Source organism: Oenanthe melanoleuca, chromosome 6 (assembly GCF_029582105.1).
Source record: "Oenanthe melanoleuca isolate GR-GAL-2019-014 chromosome 6, OMel1.0, whole genome shotgun sequence".
In the NCBI taxonomy this organism is placed as follows: Eukaryota; Metazoa; Chordata; class Aves; order Passeriformes; family Muscicapidae; genus Oenanthe; species Oenanthe melanoleuca.
In genome coordinates, this window is record NC_079340.1 from 7,109,963 (window position 1) to 7,130,235 (window position 20,273).

Sequence of the window (20,273 nt, forward strand, 5' to 3'; positions counted from 1 at the left end):
CCCTCTGTTTGAATGTTTGCAGCCTGTCCCCCAAGGCTTTTCTTGGACTGGTTCCCTTTATGTATCTGTCTTCTCATCATTGACCCACTTCAGTTCATATTCTCCCTGGCTATGAAGTAGTGTTTCTATTTAATTAGCATTGAATCTCTCACTGCTGTGTGTAGCCTACAGTCCTAAGATGTCTCAGGCAATTCTGTAGTATTTGTGACTCCAGCTGCCTTCTCTGATTTTGAAATTATCAGCTATTTTGAACTTAGCTGAATACCAACATTGTCTTGAGATTGCTAATAAAATGAGCTAATGAAATAGGCTTAAATGCTAAACCTGCTTGAGATTGTTTCTCTTGTGTAAAATCAATATTAATTATCACCCCATTTCTTCCTAAACACTCAGCTGCTCCAGGCTTATTAGCTTTTAAAAGAATTAACCTTGTATTAATTGTGGAACTAGCAATAAATAAACAAATTAACTGATTTATAATCCTCCTGCACTTCAGTTAGCAGCTCATCTCTTAACATGAATGACAGATGATTTTAGAGTGATTAACTTATGCAGACCTTTTAGGAAAATGTGATTAGCAGTTCTGATTAATGTCTCTGCACTGTTTTTGCATTTGAGCATCAAAAAAAAAAAAAGGATTTGCTCCTGTTGAAGTTAATAGCAAAGTGCTCTGATATTAGAAGAGTGTTGCTTCTTCAGGGTTGATATATTTTTAAAAGTAGGGTCTAATTAGTAAAAGTATTTCTCCAAGTTGTCACTAAAAGCCCCCTTGTCATCAGCTTTCTGCAGAAAGGCCCCCTTTGTGTGTGTGCCCTCAACTCCATGGTTCTTCACATTACTTCATATCCCCCACACCTCTGAACACTCAGCCCTGGCTCAAGCAGCTCTGTTGTGATCTGGCAGACTTCACACACTTCATGTGTGCCCAGGTGAAAATATGCAACTGTCAAGAGCAGGTCTTGTTGGGGAAAGGGAGGTGACAAATATCTGTTACACTGTGTGCTCCCCAAAGCAGATGCCTGCACAAATACTGATTATTCACCAACACTAAAAAATCAACGTTCTTTTGGTACCAGTGATCCATACTGAAATTTTTGAACAGAAATAAGCTGTTTACCATGACAGGTTGGGTTTGCATTGCTAAGTCTTTCTGTTCTACATTCCTTACCAACCAAGGCAAATCTATTTCTCTTTCTTGATGAATAAATAAAAAGTTGAGGAATGCCATCTATGCGTTTTTTTTTTTTTTTAAACTTTCTTTTTTGTCTAGAATGGTGGTTGTTCTCACTTTTTACAACTCAACATACTTAATATATAAGTAGTGTAATTTTTGACACTTTTCTTGCTATGTTAATGCCAAGTCCCCATTGACCTCAGCACAGATAGAAATAGAGTTAATTATTAATGTTTATCAGGGAAGAAGAGATTATTAAACAGATATATATCTGTACCGCTGTCATGAAATCCTGACTCATAACCTTATAAATAACTTTTTAAAATAGGACAAAAAAGCAAATGGAAAATATCAATCTTCAGAAATATCTACTATATTTTGAGAGTATTCATGGACAACCTGTAAGTATGCCATAGAAAGATAGATGAATTAAAAATTATCTAACTTCTCTAGCCAATATTTTTGGTATATTAAATATAATTAGATAAATTTACATTTACACAATTAACATAATTTTAGTTATTTAGTAATTTTCAGGTATAAATGTTATTGCCTAATACTGATGAATTTGGTCTATATGTTAGAAATTAAAGTAAAATAAAAAGTGGCTCTGTATCTCTCCATGATTGGAAAATGCAAGATTTGAGGATTAAATTGGAAGATTACACATTCACTGCAGATTTGGCTCTGCTATAATTTATGATTAGAATGCTTATCAGCTGAGGAAGGTTTTATATAGGGCACCATCTGAAATACGATCTACAAAATTACATGACCTGTTGTATGTGTTTGCCTTTACTACACAGCAGGACTTAAACTATTATGTAAAATCCATTCAAGGGATTTCATTGATGAATGTAGGTGCAAACAAAAAAATGCCAAAATTGATGAGATGATGATTTGAAAATTTGTCTATACAGCTGAGGAATTTATTTTTGATATCACTATCTGTATTATTGTGAATGTCTTTTTCTGGCTAGTAGTAGTTGTGGTAGGGGGAAAAGGGAACTGGCACCACTGTTTGTCCAAAAATATGCCAGCTGTTAAAATTATGATCTGATTCTGACCTAATTTTTCTTCATCTTCTTTGGGCCTGGAATGAGAGCTGAGGGAAGGAGTGAGTATGCAAGGATATGAAGAAATTATATTTCCTAAGAAGGAAAACAAGAGAGAAATTAGTGCAATGTAGCTGTAAAAGATACATGATTCAGAGATAGAAAAGAGAATAATGGCACATTTTTAGCATAGGGTTGAGAGAGGGTGTTTCTTCTCAGGGCTGAAGCAGCTCTGTAACAGCAGCCTTGAAACACAGTGGAGTGTTCTGGAGCTGACATTTGCCCTGCTGCTCTCTGGTATGGCTCAGCACCATCTTTATCCAGACTTACCTGACAAGGTCAGACAGAGACTGACCAGGTTTAAAGCAAAAACATTTTCTCTTCTGGCTTGTTTGGCATCCCTTGGAGCTCTTATGTGTTGCAGTCAAACGGAACAAGACGCCTGGGGAAGAGAAGTGGCGGGGCTGGGATAAGCAAGCCCTGACATTCCACAGTGAAGGGTGGCTCTAGAAGTGGTCCCTAAGCACTCCATCAGGCAGACGTGTGCAGTGTCAGCAGCCTGTGTTTGTCTACCATCCCCCTTGCTCCTGCTGACCAGGCATTTGTTTGTCTGAGCAGCTCGGGGCTATGGTTTGTGCCATCAGCCAGTCTGTGTCTTTTCAGACCAGCCATGCATGTGTTCACTCATCTGAGCAGGTGCACCTGGGCATTTCTGCAGTGCCAAAAATCAGTGAAAATGCACCCAATGAGTGCTCATAGGTGTGGGAGCTGATGAGCAGAGGCTGATGGTGGACTAGGGAGCAAATGACCCTATTTGGACAATTTATCAGTGAGGAAAAGGTTACTGTGGGGGTGTGGTGGTGTGGCGTGGGTGGTTGGTTGGCTGGGGAGGGGCTTGTCTTGTTTTTGGGGTTTTTTTCCTTGTGGAATTTGTTTTGTTTTGTTTTGTTTTGTTTTTTTCCCTTAGTGCAGTAAGTCAATCTTGTGCACAGCTACTTTCCGTAAGGTGTATTTTTGTATTTGTGAACATTTGTGGCTGGATCAGGCCTTTAACACCTGATTTAAAAACATATTCTCTTTCAAATCAATGCTCCAAGTGAAAGACCTAGAACAAAGCAAATGAACAGACAGTAAATCCCCATTGTGGAAGGCAGCTCTGGTGAGGAATGCACGCAGCAACCCTGCACAGTGCCAGCTCCATGTGCAGGATGCAGAGCCGTGTTCTTGGTGCTCTCCATCCCACTGGGCTGATGAGTGGCTTGTCCCAGGCAGGCTCTGGCATTTCTGCTGCTGCCATCACAGCTAAGGAGGTGAACTGGCAATACAAGGCACAGCAGCAGCACATCTAAACTCCTACTGCTCTAGCAGCAGCCTCAGAGAGAGAATAATTTACCCTCTGCTTGGGCAGTGTGGCTCAAGAAAGTGAGGAAACCATACTGGGTTCTCTATTAGAAAATTGATTGTCACTTTCCTTTTTAGAAATTGCATCAATTAAATTACAGCTCCCATGGAGTATCTATTGAAGCAAAATACACATTTGCTCATACTCTTCTAAAACCTTTCTCATCTTTATAGGAGAAAATGAGAATCTTTTAAATTTACTTTTTATTTTTAAACTTTTGAAGGCTATGTTTTGTTATTATTTCTCTTTAGGTAACTAAGCAAGAAAAGAGCCTCATGAAACCTCTTTATGATAGATACAGAATTATCAAGAAACTTCTGGCCACTCCGTCTTTGATCACAACAATTGTAAGTTGGAAAGAATTCATCCATTGTCAAGGAAACATACAAAATGCTGTGTTTGATTTGTATCTGTATGTCCATTTAGCAATAATAGAGCTACTGATACCTAAAAAACCTGCTCATTGGTTCATACAAGGTGTTGATACTTCAAATAGAGCAAATGCTCTGTAAAATTCAATTTCTATGATGGCAGAGGTTCCAATGTACAGCAAGAGTTTCTGAGGCAAGAACTTTAGTGGGCTGGGTAGGACACAGAAGGCTGGCATTAGTTTTCCAATGTAGCAAACATCTGCAACACAGAAGGAAACATCTCTCTTCCCATGAAGGACTTTGCTGTCAGTATATCTAACTTCTGTATCCCATTAACAATGTTTTTATCAATCATGCAGCACATGTATGCAATTTGTAGTACTTTAATAATATCTTAGTGCAATGGAACAGTACTGGTCTCATAGTGAGTGAAGGCAGTGGAATCTGGCTACCTGGAAGTTAATTAGCACATCTACTAAAAATACTAATCTAATAGTAATTGAGACTAGGTCAATTTTAAAAATTATTATTGCCTTGTTGATGGCAGTGTAAATTTACACATCTTTGAAAAATCGCAGTGCAAAGCTTTGCACACTGGCACATAGGTATTTCACTGAAAAATTTCACTGAAATTTCCCCTAAGTGTTACTTGTTAGGAGCTTTTCCCTATGGAGGTCTTATGTTTAAGCCTTAGTTTCAATACCTCAGCTCTTTTCTGAGGATGGAGGAATGCGAGCAAGACACCAATATCAGTCTATTTCAGTAGTTAACATTAGTAGCTATAAAACAGTGGAATCTCTCCTCCAACTCTTTTTACAGTCAAAACATCTGTGTATAATATACACACAGGAGATGTGTATGTAAGAGTAGTACAAGTTCCAGCCAGGCTGCACTGCTTACATAAATACAGAACGTTACTTAAATCTTTGCTGTATGTAAGGGCTTTTGAGCAGACAGAAATAAATTGCTGGCTGGAGATACTTTGGAGCAGGGCCAGCTTCTGTCCTTTTTACTTCTGGTAGGCAATACACAGTAACCCAGAGACCCCAGAAGTTCTTTCATGAACAGCCTCAGGTAGACCTGGTAAACCTTTCAGTATGTGTAATGTTTCAATGAATACATCCAGGAAGTCAGATCCTAATTCTTTATGTTGTCAGCCTATTACTGTAAATACTGTAATTTAAACAGTTAATTTGATAATGTTTTGCATTTCCTAAGCAGGAGGAGGAAGACTCAGATGAAGACCATTCTCAAAGCAGCCATGATTTATCATCTGGTCCAATGTCTTGCTTCCCTGTGGAGGAGCATCTGTGTTACTCGCAGGAGGAGAGTGAGCCTGCACGTATTTCACCTCTGGATGAAAAGAAAGTTTATAGGCAAACAGCCTTGTCTATGTCCAATTTACATGAGGCAACAATGTAAGTTCTCTCTTCCCCCTCCCCCCACCAATGTTTTAAAACATTTCTTTTAGACTTTGTAAGTTAAATACGAGGCTGTAAGAGAAATATGAGCTATACCTGTTGCATAAATATATTCTGTACCAAAGGAGTGATTCAGTGTTTTCACAGTATCACAGGTTGGAAGAAACCTCAAAGATCAAGTCCAACCCACACCCTAACACTTCAACTAAACCATGGCACCAGTGCCACATGCAGTCTATTTTAAAATACATCCAGGGATGGTGACTCCACCACCTCCCCAGGCAAAACATTCCAATACTTTATTATTCTTTCTGTAAAAAACTTCTTCCTTATATCCAACCTATAGCTTGAGACTGCATCCTGCACTTCAGTTGGTTGCTGCCTGGGGAAAGAGACCAACACTCATCAGACTACAACCACCTTTCAGGAACTTGTAGAGAGTGAAAAGGTCACCTCTGAGTCTCCTTTTCTCCAAGCTAAACAACTCCATCTCCCTCAGCCATTCCCCATAGGGCTTATGTTCCAAGCCCTTTTCTTATGGGAGAGAGGAAGCAGAGGAATTTCACTGTTTGGGCAGCATACTGGTGGTTTGAGCTGTTTATTCAAACAACTTTGTGCCAACTTTTTGTCTCCAGGAAGAGAAAAGTAATTTGTTGAAGACTGTGCCTTCCAGGAACACATATATTCTCACACCTTAGGGGATGGCATCTTTCTTTTGTGTTTTGATTGGAGGTGCATAAATGAAGCCAACTAGACACTAACTATAGAAATCAAATTAAAATTAATTAGATTTCTATTTAACTCAACTATGTTCACAATAGTTAGCTCATGAATGCTGGGAAGATATTTCTGTGCATTTTGTCATTATGCAAAAAAAAAAAAAAAAACAAAACAAAAACAAAACAACAAACTACCATGAACAAATGTCATAACAGAATTCTCTCTCTGCTTAAAACCCTTATTCTCCAAACACTAGCTAAAACACGGCCCCGAAAAATGATGCTTCTGGGTACCATTAGCATTTCCAGTGCATCACAGTAATGATTGGGAATAGCTACAAATAGGAGCAGGGCTTGGATGTTGACTTGAATTCAGTTACAGTACTTCCTCCTGTGAGATACTGAGCCCTGTAATTCTTAATGGATTTCCACAGGGAATTCCATTAATTAATTCCATTAATTCCACAGGGAATTAAGACCAGTATCAAGGCTGAGTCCTGAATGCTTCTCCTCTGTTGACCAGAGTCTCTGCATTCCCTGTCTCAGCTGGAATACCAGTAGAAGGGAAGGAGTACACCCGTGTATGGAGTATGATGGAATGTCTGAGGGCTCTGGTCAGTGCCTGCCAAAGTCCCAGAGCAGAAGCTCTCTGCTACCCAAATCCAGGGCTTTGACAACCCTCCCAAGCTCAAGGGGTTTCATGTTCATGTCTCTGTTTCACAGGCCTGTTCTGCTTGAACATCTCAGAGAAACAAGAGCTGATAAGAAGAGACTTCGCAAAGCTCTTCGAGAGTTTGAGGAGCAGTTCTACAAACAGACAGGAAGGTAACTCAGCAGAGCCCTCTCCTTGTCCCCTTTGGGACCTGGGCAGGGGTGTTTTTCTCTGTGAGGGTGACACTGGCGTGAGAAGGCCTAAGGGGCTGCACCTAAGGGCTGGAAAATACCCTGGAGATGTCTTGTCTCTGGAGATGTCCATCTATCTCTCTGCTTAGTTCCTTCAAAATGTGGTCTTCTGTGAGGAAAGCCAGGATTTGGGGATCTTCCAGTACATGCCTGCAATGGGCATAAACCCCACCTCAGCACAGGATATTCTCTGAGCTGAAGGGAGGCTGCTAAAAATCTCTGAGGATGTCAGTCTGCAGAGAATAGACTTGGAAATTGGGCCATTTTCAAACAGGCAGATTTTAAAGCCAGAAGCCACTGGTTTTTAAATCCAGAATTAAATACTGGCCATTTTCCACTCTGTTTTTCCTCGTCTTCATTTAGCAAACATTTTTGTTGAAAACCATGGTGTATATGGGCACTAGTAAAAGTGGTGACTGGTAACAGTTTTCAAAGCACTGTTATGACATCTCTGCATATTTGAAGATCAAGTAATTATGCTTTCACAGCTGTCAAGAATGTTGTCTGGTATATGAAAATTCAGTATTTTAAATATAATTTTATTTCTGTATAATAGAGTTTTTGGTCTTTTCAAATTATCTTTAGTCATTTACAGTTAGTAAAAAAACCCCCAATCCTCATCAGTTGTTGCAGAATTAATTTTTAAGACTGTTTCTCCTCTTACTCATAAAAAGTGATGGTACTTTTATTTGCTTTTCATAGGAGTCCTCAGAAAGAAGATCGGGTGCCAATGGCTGAGGAATACTCTGAATACAAGCACACAAAAGCTAAAATCAGGCTCCTGGAGGTTCTCATCAGTAAGCATGATATTTCCAAAACCATTTGAAGTGAATGCAATGCTGTAATATTGTTCTCTAGGGAAAAAAATAAGAAAAAAGAAAAAAAATCCAAACAAACAAAAAAGTAATGAAAAAGAGAGAGTAATTTTACAGGTCTTGGTCTGCTGCACGATTATTTGACACACTGAGATTTTTGATGCACTTTACCAATTGTAATAACTGTGATGAGAGAGGACAGCAATATGCAAGAATATTAGCACGGGTGAGTGGACTATAGTATATATTTTTCCTTTTGAAAAAAACCTTGAAGTGCACTGTGAGAATGTTAAGAAATTAAAAGGACATTGAAGTAATGTAGATTCTCAGTTTGACCTGCTCTAAAAGGGTGAGGAAATGTTCTGCAGGTTTTTAGCATGTACATCATAGTACATGCTAACATGCCACACGTTTCTTTCCAGAAATAACATGTGTTATAACTAATTAGTAATGTTGACTCTTAAGGTGTTGATTCACTAGATTAAAAGAAATGAATTAAAGTGAGTGAAGGAAAAACTCAGAAGATACTCTAGCTCTCAAGACAGAGTTGCCATTCAATTCCAGTGATTTCAAAGAAAGGTGCATAGGAAGAAGCAGTGCCAGGAGTAGAGCAGTGATGCTGCTTATGCAAGAAAAGTCCAGAATATGACTGCCAAATAGAACTATAGGAATAAGAGAAAGTGCTTGGCAAAATGCAACAGCTACAGGCTTGCTGAGAAAAGATGGAACAAATGTACTGGCTGCTGTCTTTTTCATTAGTTCACAGGACCTGGCTCACAGAATTTAAAAGTCAGTAAATAGATCAGTTAACTACATGCTAATTTTGATTTCTCTATTAACCTTTGCACTTTGGTTTGCCTGATGCTATAACATTTGCTTCTCTAACTACCAAAGCTCGTTTAGACGCATGCACTTTGTAAAATGTTGAAGTACTTCTTGTGTTATAAATTGCCACATATATATATATAAAAGCAGGACTAGATTACTGCATTATGCTAAGATATTTTGGATAGATAAAGTACATGGTATATAAGTGAGTGCCACAGTTACCTGATGAGGACTGCTAGACTTCTTGTTTACTGAAAATAAGGTTATGAAAAATTATTTTTCCCTTGGAATTACACATCTTTCTTAACTTTCAGAGCACTACAATTGGTAATATTAAGGAGAATTGTCATTGTTTGTGATAGGCCATTGGTGTGAAAAGTGGACTAGTAATAGAAGGATTATCAGCAGGTTTTGTACTAGAAATGAAAGCAGGGATTCTGGGAAATTCCTAGCCCAGACAGAAAGAAGGGAAGAATTACTTAAAGGGAAAAAAAAAAAGTTACTGGAAGCAGCTGAATCATGTTGAGTGTTTCGCTTTGCCCTGTCCTTTTGTACTGACCACATAGTATAAGCAACCTGTTTTCTATCTTGGTAAGAAGATTGTGATTATATAAAGCCTATTATGTACCAACCATGTTTGTATTTACCTAGTATGTAATGGCATGATTTGGAAGATGTACACATCTTCAAGTATGGAGGAAAAAATATGAACACTAAAAAATGAACTTTTTATTTTGCAGCCACTTGTTGTTTCAGTGTACTGATTTAATAATTTATAACTTAACTTTTATGAATCAGAAATGGTCTTCATAAATCTGTTTTAATTAAAGTCATCTAGAGCAACAGGAACAGATACAGAGCTATTTGAAGTTTACAAACTACATCTTTGATAAGGGAAAATGATTTAATGACATGTATACAATTGATATTAAAATGTAATCTATATATTCTATATGATTGTATAATATTTTATACAACGGTACAAATAAAATATTTTTCTATTATATTTATTATGTCGAGACACAGTTTCTGTTTTCAGTTAGCTAATATAAATAACATAAATAACACCGTCAAACAACACGTTGGAAGTGCTGACATTTCTAGGCTCTGAAATTCAAATCATGCTGCAATTACAACCTTTCATGCTGTTCAGTTATCCCAGTACTTGTTCAGTAGTTAAAATGAATGCATATTTAAACACCATTTATAAGCAGTTATTTTTATTTTGCTAAAGCAGTTTATATAGGATTTTGTTATGTTTGGCAAGAAACAGAAAACAAGTTTTGCAGCATCTAGGTATAAATGGTTGCCAGAAAGAAATCCAGGACTTCTAATCATTTAAAGCATCGGGGGAACAGAAGGGAAGGAGGGAGAGAAGAAATCCTAAGAAGGCTACTGGAGATTTTGAAGACTGGTAGTTGCTTTTGGTGACAGCGGCATGTGCATGCTTCTGACAGAATTGTCTGACTATGGAAATGGGCAACAGAGGTTTGAAGGCTCCTAAGGAATGAGGGAAGTTTTAACGTCCAACACTGATATTGCAGGTCTTGCAGCTGGGATCTTTCTTTGCATTTGCAGTAGACAAGCTCATAAGTTGGTGACCAGTAATTTCTGCAACTGTGCCAAGGGAGAGATCCACAGGATCAGTGTAAATTACTTCCAAAATTACATCCTGGGCATGATGGTAAACCATGACCCCATCTTCTTCATCACAGGTCAGAAATTTGTTATCTTTTATATTTAGCTGGGGAAGGCGCTGCTTACAGAACTCATCTCCTGGTGACCCCACCGGGGCGATCACGAGGATGACGTAGTGGTAGGCTGTGTACATGCAGTAGAAGTCTCCAAAGTACAAGTTAGTATTTGGGTTGAAGAGTTTTTCAGCTGCAATCTCATACCTGTATCTTCCATAGGGTGAATCTTGGGGTGGCTTCCCAGTGTTAAACTCAGTGTTGCAGCTAAAGAAGATGCCTTCCAGCTTCCCACTGATCGGAGAGCCATGGCTGCCACTGTTATCCTTAACAGAGGGCTGCATAGCATTCCCATGATGCTCTCTACAAATGAAGGACTGGTATTGTTTATTTTGTACACATGGTAAAGAAAAAGTGTCAAGTTAGGACATTCCTGTTTGGAAACAGGACTGAAGGGACACAAAGGAAAACTATTAAACTGAAACCCAGGGTTAGAGTTGGACATCAGACTTGGGAAGAGCTAGAATAATTCCTTCTCAAGGGTAAAATCTGCAGTTCCTGCCTTCTCTGTCAGCTGTCTGGGCATCATAAGCAGGCAAAAAAAAATGCAAACATAAAAGCCCTCAAACTACAAATATCTTTAATTAGCTGATTTGTTCCGACTTACACTACATTTCTAACAATAAATGCATGTTGAATATTGCAAGTTAGTCTCCATAGGCTGAATATACTGTTTGTTAATATGTATTTTTAGCACAAGAAGTATATATGTCATGTAGAAAACTGCCAGTTTTCTACTTCAGAAAGTTATTTCTGAAGGATGCTTTTCAGAGAGGTTATAGGAAAGAATGTACTGTCTGCCAGTATTTTTTTGTCCCCAAATGATCATTTCAAGTCTAATTGGTCTACTGCTGACTTCAATCAGTGCAGAGCTGGGCACAGAGAATTAGGCAATTTGGTTAGTTTCCACTTTGGTTGGGATCCAGCTTCTACAGTCACTAGTCCTAAGAGGAAAAAAAGACTAACTTTTTTTTTTATTTTGTTTTTTTTTTCCCTTAGGTCAATTTCATTCCAGTGAAAAGAAATGCACAATGAACAAGTGAATTTTAAAAACTCAAATCCCAAATTGCGCTCAGCAGCACTAGGTTGCTAAATTCAGGAGAATACTCCCCCTCTAACCCTTCTTAGCACCTATTATGTATAGGAGGGCATTCCCCAGTATGGAAGCTCTGGAAGTGCTCCAGTGGCAGCTTTGGCTCCCTCTGCATCTGCAACCACGTGATACCTGAAAGGGAACCATCTCCTTTTTTAAGGGGAAAACACCATATTTGCTATGTACCCTTAGAATAATGTCTTTATACTCTCTGACATGACAGATTAAAAATGCATGAGGCTGCAGGGCTGGAGAGTCTTATGATTCTACTTTTTTTTTTTTTTTTCCCTGTTTTCCTTCTTTCCTTCTTTTAGGAGAGAGGAAACTAGCCAAGAAAGACTGTCCTCTCCTTGCTTTTAACTTGCAACAAGTCCGTGTAAAATGGTGCTGTGTGGGAGAAGGTTTTGCTTTGTTAAAATGGGAGGTGGCAATCAAAGCAAACAAACTCAGTGTATACATTACAAAACTGCTCTAACAAAACAACTCAGTAATATCTCCAGCTGTGATTATTTTTTTCCATTATTTGTAATCTCCTCAGCAGTACATCTTACTTTTACTCTAAGATACATTTTAGAAGTTTTCTGAGCCATTCAAATGCTCCCTACTTATTGTCTCAAGCCCTATTTCATAAGACATTGATTAGAATGGGGGGTAGAATCAGTATTTTAAGACTGAAGAGATTACCAGGGAGGGGAAAAAAAGACAAAAAATAAAAGGTTGAATGAGCTTAAATAACCACCTGAAACCTCTGCAACCTGAAAAGTCAGGCTTCATTCTGAGAAAGGAGGTTTCATTTCTGTGGCAAGATACTGACATCCAGTGGCCAATTAGGCTAATTATAGGTCACCTTTTCAGGGGATCTGAGCTGTTTTGTGGCACTCCCAGCCTAGGTAAGCTGCAGTGACACAAACATCCCTTCTGAGCTGTCACCTCAAACCCTCCATTTAGGGGTTGCTGCTTTGGCACCAGGAGCAGTTGCCTGTTTACCAATGCTACCAGAGCTTTTCCAGGCTGTGTGATGACACCGGAGGCCACTGGCAGGCACGGGATGACAAGGAATTTTCCCTAATAGGAAGCATGTGGTTAGAGTTTCTAACAGAATAAACAGATGGGTGTACTGGCGAAGGATTAGCTCTTGTGACTGTATTAGTCTATTTCTGATCAAAAGAGATGACCATCAGCCAGTTCTGGTATTGTAGCTTCCCACTGGTAAAACAGTTTTTTTCTCTCCAGCTCACTAACAGAGGGAAAACAAACTCATCTCAATTGGTGTCAAACCAAGAAAGAACTTAACAGGAAGAAAGGGAACAGATAGACTGCAAACAGTCAGAGTCACATTTGGCAGAACAAGGCCAAACTCATAGCTATAAATGCACCTCAGAGGCAATTTTCAACACTAATGAACACAGACAGATGCACTACGGTTACACAGCTGAAAACAAAGCAACATAAGGATCAGAATGGCACAGGCATTTCCCTTCTGTGGTATCCAGCCCAGGATGGCAGCAGTGGTTTATGTGGACCTCAAAGAACCTCAACAACTGCAATTTATTCTCTATCTCCACTGAGTTTTGCAGCTTTGTCCCTTTGTGCAATAAAATAATCCTTCCAAAACACATTGCTTTGCAATATCCAATACACTCTTGGAATAAATCAGATACCCATTACTACAAAGCAGGAATGTTTCCAAATGCAGTGGAGTCTGTTCTTTGAAGCTGGATTGCCTTGAGTTGTTTTAAAACCTTTCCATTCTAGGCAGGTACCAGTGTGACATTCCCATTACACTGAAGCTATGTGGCCCAGCAGGAGCCCCATCTCCCAATGAATATTAAAGAAGCGCAGTCAGTGCTGCAGCCTTCTAACACACTGCTTACCTCTCATCCATGTTCTTCTAACAGAAGAAGGTTGCCCTGTGTGGCTGCTCCTGCTCATGCAGCACATGATCCTTCTATCAAAAAGTCTGCTTTTCTCTTATACTCACACTTCCAACTCCATGTGGAGGGCACACTGGGTCTCTAACAGAACAGGAACCTACCTCCAGCTATTCTGTTTCTTCATTCCAACTGAAGCATGGTGTTTTAACACTGTTTAAACATATTGCCCTATCCTCCCCACATGGACTATAAATTAACATTCATATTGCAGAGTCTGTGTTTGGGCATGGAAATGGGATGGTTGTACATGGAGAGCAAATATTTGAGATGAAACTCTTACATGCATGCAAACACCTATGCACACTGTTGTACACTCCTGCTCTCAGACACCTCACTTCTTATTTCTCAGTACAATGGAAATATTTGGCTACCAAACTCTCCATTATGACTACAGATGCTTTGGCCCTATGAATACCTCAGTTTCTGCTTCAAAACACAGACTTATTGCCTAATGGAAGTGATGAGTTAAGCAAGGTGAAACAAATGAGCTGTATTTTATTCTTTGCCTTCCTCTGAAGCCTCTGGGCTATAAAGCATACAGCCATTCTGCTCTAGCTTTAGCACAGCTGTCTCTATTTACTTATTTTCATTACCTCTTCAGTTTGCCAAAGTACTTTGTATAAGTTTAGTTTCTTACCTGACATAATCAAAGTATTCTTTGTGCTGATTCCGATAAAAAACAGACAGTTTAAGCATACGGCCTGCAATCACTTCAGCTTTTTCCAACAGCTGTGTTAGGTGAACTTTTGAATAATCTGGAAAGGAAAGACAAACTGCTAGTACATAGGGCAGGAAAAAACACAAGACTTTCCAAAAGCCACAGACACATGTGGACTAAAATCTAGGAATATAATCTCGCTAATATACATCACATCATGCCCTAGTTTTCAACAGTGGCAACAAGCAAATCAAATGGCAGGAGCAGGCACCTGTGATTCTCCCTACTCCTTCCTAACAAAGGCTCTGCCAGCCTACAGCAGCTTCCAGCTCAGAGTTTCCTATGTTAGAGCTGGTTTCCTGTATTCAGGACTGCAGTGGAGGTCCAGACTGCCCTCTCTGCTCATATCAGTTGACAAACTGTTTGCTACAATATAACTGGTTGTGAGCCAAATACCAATTACCAACAAGTACTAACAAGGCTTGCTTAGGACCCAGCTTAAATGGCTTCCCAACCAATATGGGATTCACACTGAGCTTGCCTCAATCCTCAACTTTCACACAGGAATGCAAAGTGACAGCAGGTCATGGACATCCAAAGGAAGTCTTATTAATAAAAGCACAGTTGGCACTGGCAGCAGAGCCAGCATTAATGGACTCCAGCCTGTGGAACAAGATCCCTCAGCACTGTTACCTGCGGTGCAAAACTCAATGATTTCACTCCACTCTGAAACGACGTAATCGCCATCGACCTGCTTGGAGGCCGTCTGCACCGCTACCGTGTACTCCGTCCGGGGGCTCAGGAACCAGTGCCCGCGCACCGTCATGGGCAGAGGGACAGCCTTGGCCACCAGCTTGGTGGGGACATCCTGACACAAACAAAAGGGCCAAATGACACACAAGTCAGCAGTGAAATCAAACCAATCTGCCACCCTTTCCTTCACTGCTTTTGCAGTGTAGTTCCCAGCCACTGGCTCTTCTCTGCAAGCTTGCATTACTTCCCGGTTTGTTGGTGCACCAAAGTGAGCAGTGGCAGAGGACAGTGGTGTAAGGTCTGTTCTAAGACACATGGGAACAACTTGCATGTGAATTAATTATTTGTTCCAAGTGACTGTAGAGTAATACTATTATATATAGCCCAAATATATAATTTAGACTGGGGCCATTTGTGCTTACTTATGCAAACAAAAGACATGTTACTGAAAACAAAGGTGTCTTAATTTAAGAGCTTCTTGTGCTATCATTGTTTTCTTTCAGTCAGTGTAATCAAACAAAATCCCTCCTGCTGTCAATCAGTCCAGCTACACTGCTGCTGCTACCTTCCAAACTAAATTTCAATTAAACACATTGCAGAGTAGCTACTGCTGGTTCACATCTTTCAAAATACCCTTCTGTACAGAAATGGCCAGAAGAAGCCAAAGAGCTTGTGCCTATCTCTGAACCTCTTGATTTCCCCTCTACTGCCCCTTCAGATCCTCTGTTTTACTCTTCCAGTATATCACAGGCCCAGGGTGCAACCAAGAAAAATCGCTGCTTGTTGTAGTTGAAATACTGGATTTCTATGGTACCAAAGACTTTGGTACAGACCACCAAGGCACAGAAAAAATTGAAGAATGGGACAGTTTATGCTAGAACTGTGGAGGAAGGACTCACAATGGAGTTGAATGATTCTCTGTAGCGTATCTGAGGAGCTGTGATAGAATGAGGGATATTTATTATTGAATATTCACCAGTAATACCAGAATAGTAAGACTGCTGCCATGTGAAAAGTGGGCACTTCAAATTACATCCTTAACTGTCCACCTATAAATACTAGTCCACAATCATCTTCCTGTAAATACTAAGATAGTAGTCCTTTAAGGAAAAAAGGAATAAAAGGGAGATATTTTCTCATGATCTCTAAGCAAGACTCGAAGGATTTTTTTTCCTTGTCTTGTATTATGGAAAAGGATCTTTCTCCTTTTGTTTTCCTATCAACAAAAAATTATCTTCAGTTTCTGTAAAATTGGCAGCTTGGGATATTACACGAATTGATGAAATTGAGTGATAATCCAGGGTAAAATTTTGTTGTCGGAATTTCTCTTTTACCAATTCTTCTTTAAATCAGATAATAGTTGAGTGAAACTTTATCTGAAAAGGAGACAGTTGGGCGTGCTAAAATTAAAAATATCTAGAGAAAAATTACAAAGAAAAAAAAAAAAAAAAAGACCACCAAATGACATTTATAGCTACCACCCCAAAAGATATCCCACTGAACTGAGTCTGCTACTGCTAATGCAGTCAGCAGGTGCACAGTTAACATCATTGGTCTTCCTGTCACCTCCTCTTGGGTTATAGTAAAAACAGCTTCCACCTGGGTCAGATCTTTGTGCTCGTGCCCGGTGGTGGCTTTTCCCCCAATGATTTTGTCAGTTTTCATGTAACATTAAAAGCCTTGTTGCCCCCAGGTGTCAAAACTTTACCTTCCAGCTGTGCATCAGCAACCTCTTTTAACCAAAAAAGGAGGAGACTACAAAAAAAATAAAAGGTAAAAAGAAAGGGGCAGACTACCACATTAAACTGAGGAGTTTATGTCTTGCACAGCTGGAGAGAAGAGGCAGATGTAATGCTTCTCACAACTCTAATCTGCTGGTTTTTTCTAAGCAAACACCACTTTTTTTTTTTTTTTTTTTTTTTTTTTTTTTTTTTTTTTTTTTTTTTTTTTTTAAGGCCACAATGCAAAGGAAATGTTCAAATGTTCTCATTGAGGTTCCTCTGGGCATTCTCCAGTTCTCCCTTTCATCTCCCATTTCTGTCTGAGCCACCAAACAAGTGCAAAGCAGGTACTATGCCAGCTCAAGGAGTGCCAGGATTCTAGACTGGCAGGTGGCTGATTTACTACCAGCACCCACCAGACAACTCTAAAGGTACCTAGATGGCAATAATTTCTAAGAACAGCCCAGAAGCTTTGAGCAAGATGTATGAGTCACTCCACTCTCCTTTTTGGGAAAAAAGGCAGCTTTTAATATTCAACTCTTTCCCATTTCATGTTACCCTTCTCTTTGCCAGGTCGTCTCATAGGATGCATTGTGGGAACTCAGCACACCCAGATTCTAGTCACAGTTTTGCTAAATATTTGAGTATTTTTCTTATTACATGGGAGTAATCATATTTCCATATTTTAGAAAAGTGAGGAGGTATGAAAAATGAATTGAAAGGAAGACAAAATCTTATTACAATTCTAGTCTTTGCATACCACTACCATACAAACCTTCTCCATCACAGAGATGATGACAGTAGTCAAAAATTATAGAACTTTATGTACCCTAAGTATGCTGAGTATACTTTATGTATTTACTAACAGAAACAGTACCAACAGGAAGGATGAATCATTCATGGATGGTCTCCCAGGTACACAAGAAAACAAACAGATCCCTTTCCTGAGGTACAGCGTGGATCTATCAGGTTAAGTCTATGTCCCAAGTAACTTACATCCATCTGAGCAAACTGATAACTTAATGTTAATAAAGTTAGAAGATGAGCTGATCCTTTGTGCTATCACCTGTGAGAGAGATTGGCACTGGTAGTGCTTTACACTACGTGTAAGGTAAATAAGGATGAATCTCCTTGCACAGGTGGCTTCAGGGTGCTGGATGACTCCTAGGAGTAAATCCCAATCCTCTTTTGTATATCTAGGCAGCAGGGCTCACTCTTTTCCCTTTGAAAAAAAAACTCTACTAGGAGAAAGGGAAGTGCTATCCCTCTCCTTTATGCAAAAGCTTTGTTAAGAAGTCAGCAGATGGGTAGGACTAAAGTCAGTTCCCTGCTGTGAGGATTCAGCCAGGAGTGCTGCGCCTGCAGAGTTCAGCTGCGAAACTCCCATGGCCGACCTTAGAGGGAGGAAGGATGCTTGTCTTGAAATACACCCGGGTTACACATTTGGAATCTGAGCACTTCAATTATCAACCAAAGTTCATTCTAGAAAGTGTGTTAAAAATTGCTTAGTACTAAAGATGCATGAAAGCAAACACCCAAGCGCTCTAGCACAGAGTTGGAGTATTAAGTCTGTGCTTTATTATTGTCTGCTCTCTGCTCTCTGGATATTTGTCATTCAGGCTTGGTAATAAAACCATCAAAAAATTACACAAAAAAAAATCTTAACCAAGTCACTAACAAAACTAATAGCAAATAATTTTTACTTAATTCCAACAAGACATCCAAAATATCAATAATTTTAATTGATAGATTATAGTCTCTCATTCTTACAAAACCAATTACCTTTGTCCCTTGACTAAACAATACTGCACATTAAAAACAAAATTGCTGCTAAACACAAAATAAATCTAATACCTTATTTTTATTATACTACCAATATCCTTTTCCCCCTCTCCATTTTAAGTCTAATCTCAGCACTATGATAAAGATTCTGAAGTGTGTGTGGTGTTTGTTGTACTAGGATAGCTCTACTTTTCACACAAACAAATGTTCCAAGTATACACCAGTTTGCACATGAATGAAAAGACATGTAGAATTTAAAACAAATGATATAAGAAAGAATCCATCCCACTTTAGAGAGTATCCTTGCTCCTGCACTGTAAAATGGGAATTTTAATTCAAAGGCTGTCAGTCCAAAATTAGTAAGAGCCAAAAAAAAGCAAAAGTCCCCTACTTTATTTGCTATTACAATTAAAAATGAGGCACAATGCATATCTATTATAACATTAGGTTTAGTCATACTTCACATACTGGCTCCTAGCAACAGCAGCATTCTGGCCAAACATGTAAAATTCTCAATTTCAAGCAGTAGTAAGTGATTTTTCATTACTCCTAATGCATATGTTACTTCCAACCAAAAAAACAAGAGAAAAGGTCAAATAAGAAAATTATACACCTGCCATTAACAGAAATCTTATGGAAAATAGTCTCACAATAAACAGCCTCAGAGAAATTGGTGGGAATATTTTCTGTTTATCCCACGGGCTTAGAAACCAACAGTTATTTAGGTGTTGAGATAATTACAGCCCTTACATTTGTTTGGAGGGTTATTTGTGCCTTGGCAAACCTTATCTTTTAGATAATGCCATCATTATTTTTAAATTTGAAGAATGTTCTATTGCATTCCATGTTTCTCTAGCCATCAGTATTTCAGCTGTTCTGAGGTCAAAGCAAATTTCACTGGATTTGATAAGTACAAATCCTGCAATGCCTTCAATATGTTCCTGCACCAGAGGCTTGAGGAAAGAGGCCAGATGAATATTCAGGTCACAGTGCTGAATGCTGCAAACTAAAATTGCTGGAAGCCTTCCTGAAGCGCATTAGAATTTGTGGCTCTTCTGTTGAAACGACATGTGTTGGTCTCAGGAGTCTGTCACTGAACAAGGACTGACAAAGAATACACACATTTTGTAAATAATGATAAAGAACTAGTCAGGAGTAAAATGGCAGTCTTGCACTACATTGTAGAGGTTCCAAAAGTACTTCCAACTGAAACAGAAAGGGTAATGTGCAGTTCTTTGTAAAACAAATGTATTTATGTGTACATGCACATAGGCTGGAGACAGGAAAGGTACTTTGAGTAAACCGTAATTCCATTAGATTAATCAAAACCCACCTTTGCTGGGTATCTCATTCCTGTTTCCCACGGCCTGGCTTTGAAAGGTTAATAAAATAGAGATTCATATGTTTAAAAACAAGAATTTGTGCCTTGATTTTTAAATGAAAATTACCTTGTGTTTGAATTTGTTGGAATTCTTGTTTTCTTTCTTGTTGAGATCGATGAAGTAATGAGTAATGCGATCCTTGGATTTAGAATCCATGTCCCAAGAAATCTTGAAGGAATCACACGTGATGTTGCTTATTTTGATGTTGTGTGGGACTGGAAGCTCCTCCATCTCTGCAATCCCACTATCTTGTGATTTGTTCCCTGCATAGAAAATAAGCACGATTCATTCGGTGAAGGACAGGTTTGATCACTGTTTTGTGTGCTCCAGTACAAGCACATCCCTGAACAGCGTTTCACTAAGGCTCAGAGGGAGTCTCAGGTGCCAGTGGGGTACAGTTATGCAAGTCTGGATGTCAGGGGTGGAAAACACTGGAAAGGGACGAAATTCCTGGGGTGAATAAGCACTAACAACAAGGTGCACAGAGTGGCAGAGTGCGCAGAGTGGCTGG

At 39.2% G+C, this 20,273-nt stretch overlaps 2 protein-coding genes across 10 annotated transcripts in view; one reads left to right on the top strand and one right to left on the bottom strand.

Annotated features, from left to right (window-relative positions):
• FAM13C (family with sequence similarity 13 member C) overlaps positions 1-7,871 on the top strand; it is an 81,205-nt gene extending 73,334 nt beyond the window's left edge. For 4 of the 6 annotated variants that reach the window (XM_056494943.1, XM_056494945.1, XM_056494946.1 and 1 more), the window contains 4 exons: positions 3,883-3,978; positions 5,221-5,420; positions 6,866-6,967; positions 7,748-7,871. In XM_056494943.1, the coding sequence (XP_056350918.1) occupies positions 3,883-3,978; positions 5,221-5,420; positions 6,866-6,967; positions 7,748-7,871 (522 nt within the window). The remainder of the gene's footprint in view (positions 1-3,882; positions 3,979-5,220; positions 5,421-6,865; positions 6,968-7,747) is intronic. The other 2 variants (XM_056494944.1, XM_056494948.1) reach the window with 1 other exon arrangement.
• Positions 7,564-20,273, bottom strand: part of PHYHIPL (phytanoyl-CoA 2-hydroxylase interacting protein like) — a 54,657-nt gene continuing 41,947 nt past the window's right edge. For all 4 annotated transcript variants that reach the window (XM_056494962.1, XM_056494960.1, XM_056494961.1 and 1 more), the window contains exons 2-5: positions 19,829-20,025; positions 14,818-14,992; positions 14,104-14,221; positions 7,564-10,742 (exon numbers count right to left, since the gene is read on the bottom strand). In XM_056494962.1, the coding sequence (XP_056350937.1) occupies positions 10,208-10,742; positions 14,104-14,221; positions 14,818-14,992; positions 19,829-19,993 (993 nt within the window). In that variant the 5' untranslated portion in view covers positions 19,994-20,025 and the 3' untranslated portion in view covers positions 7,564-10,207. The remainder of the gene's footprint in view (positions 10,743-14,103; positions 14,222-14,817; positions 14,993-19,828; positions 20,026-20,273) is intronic.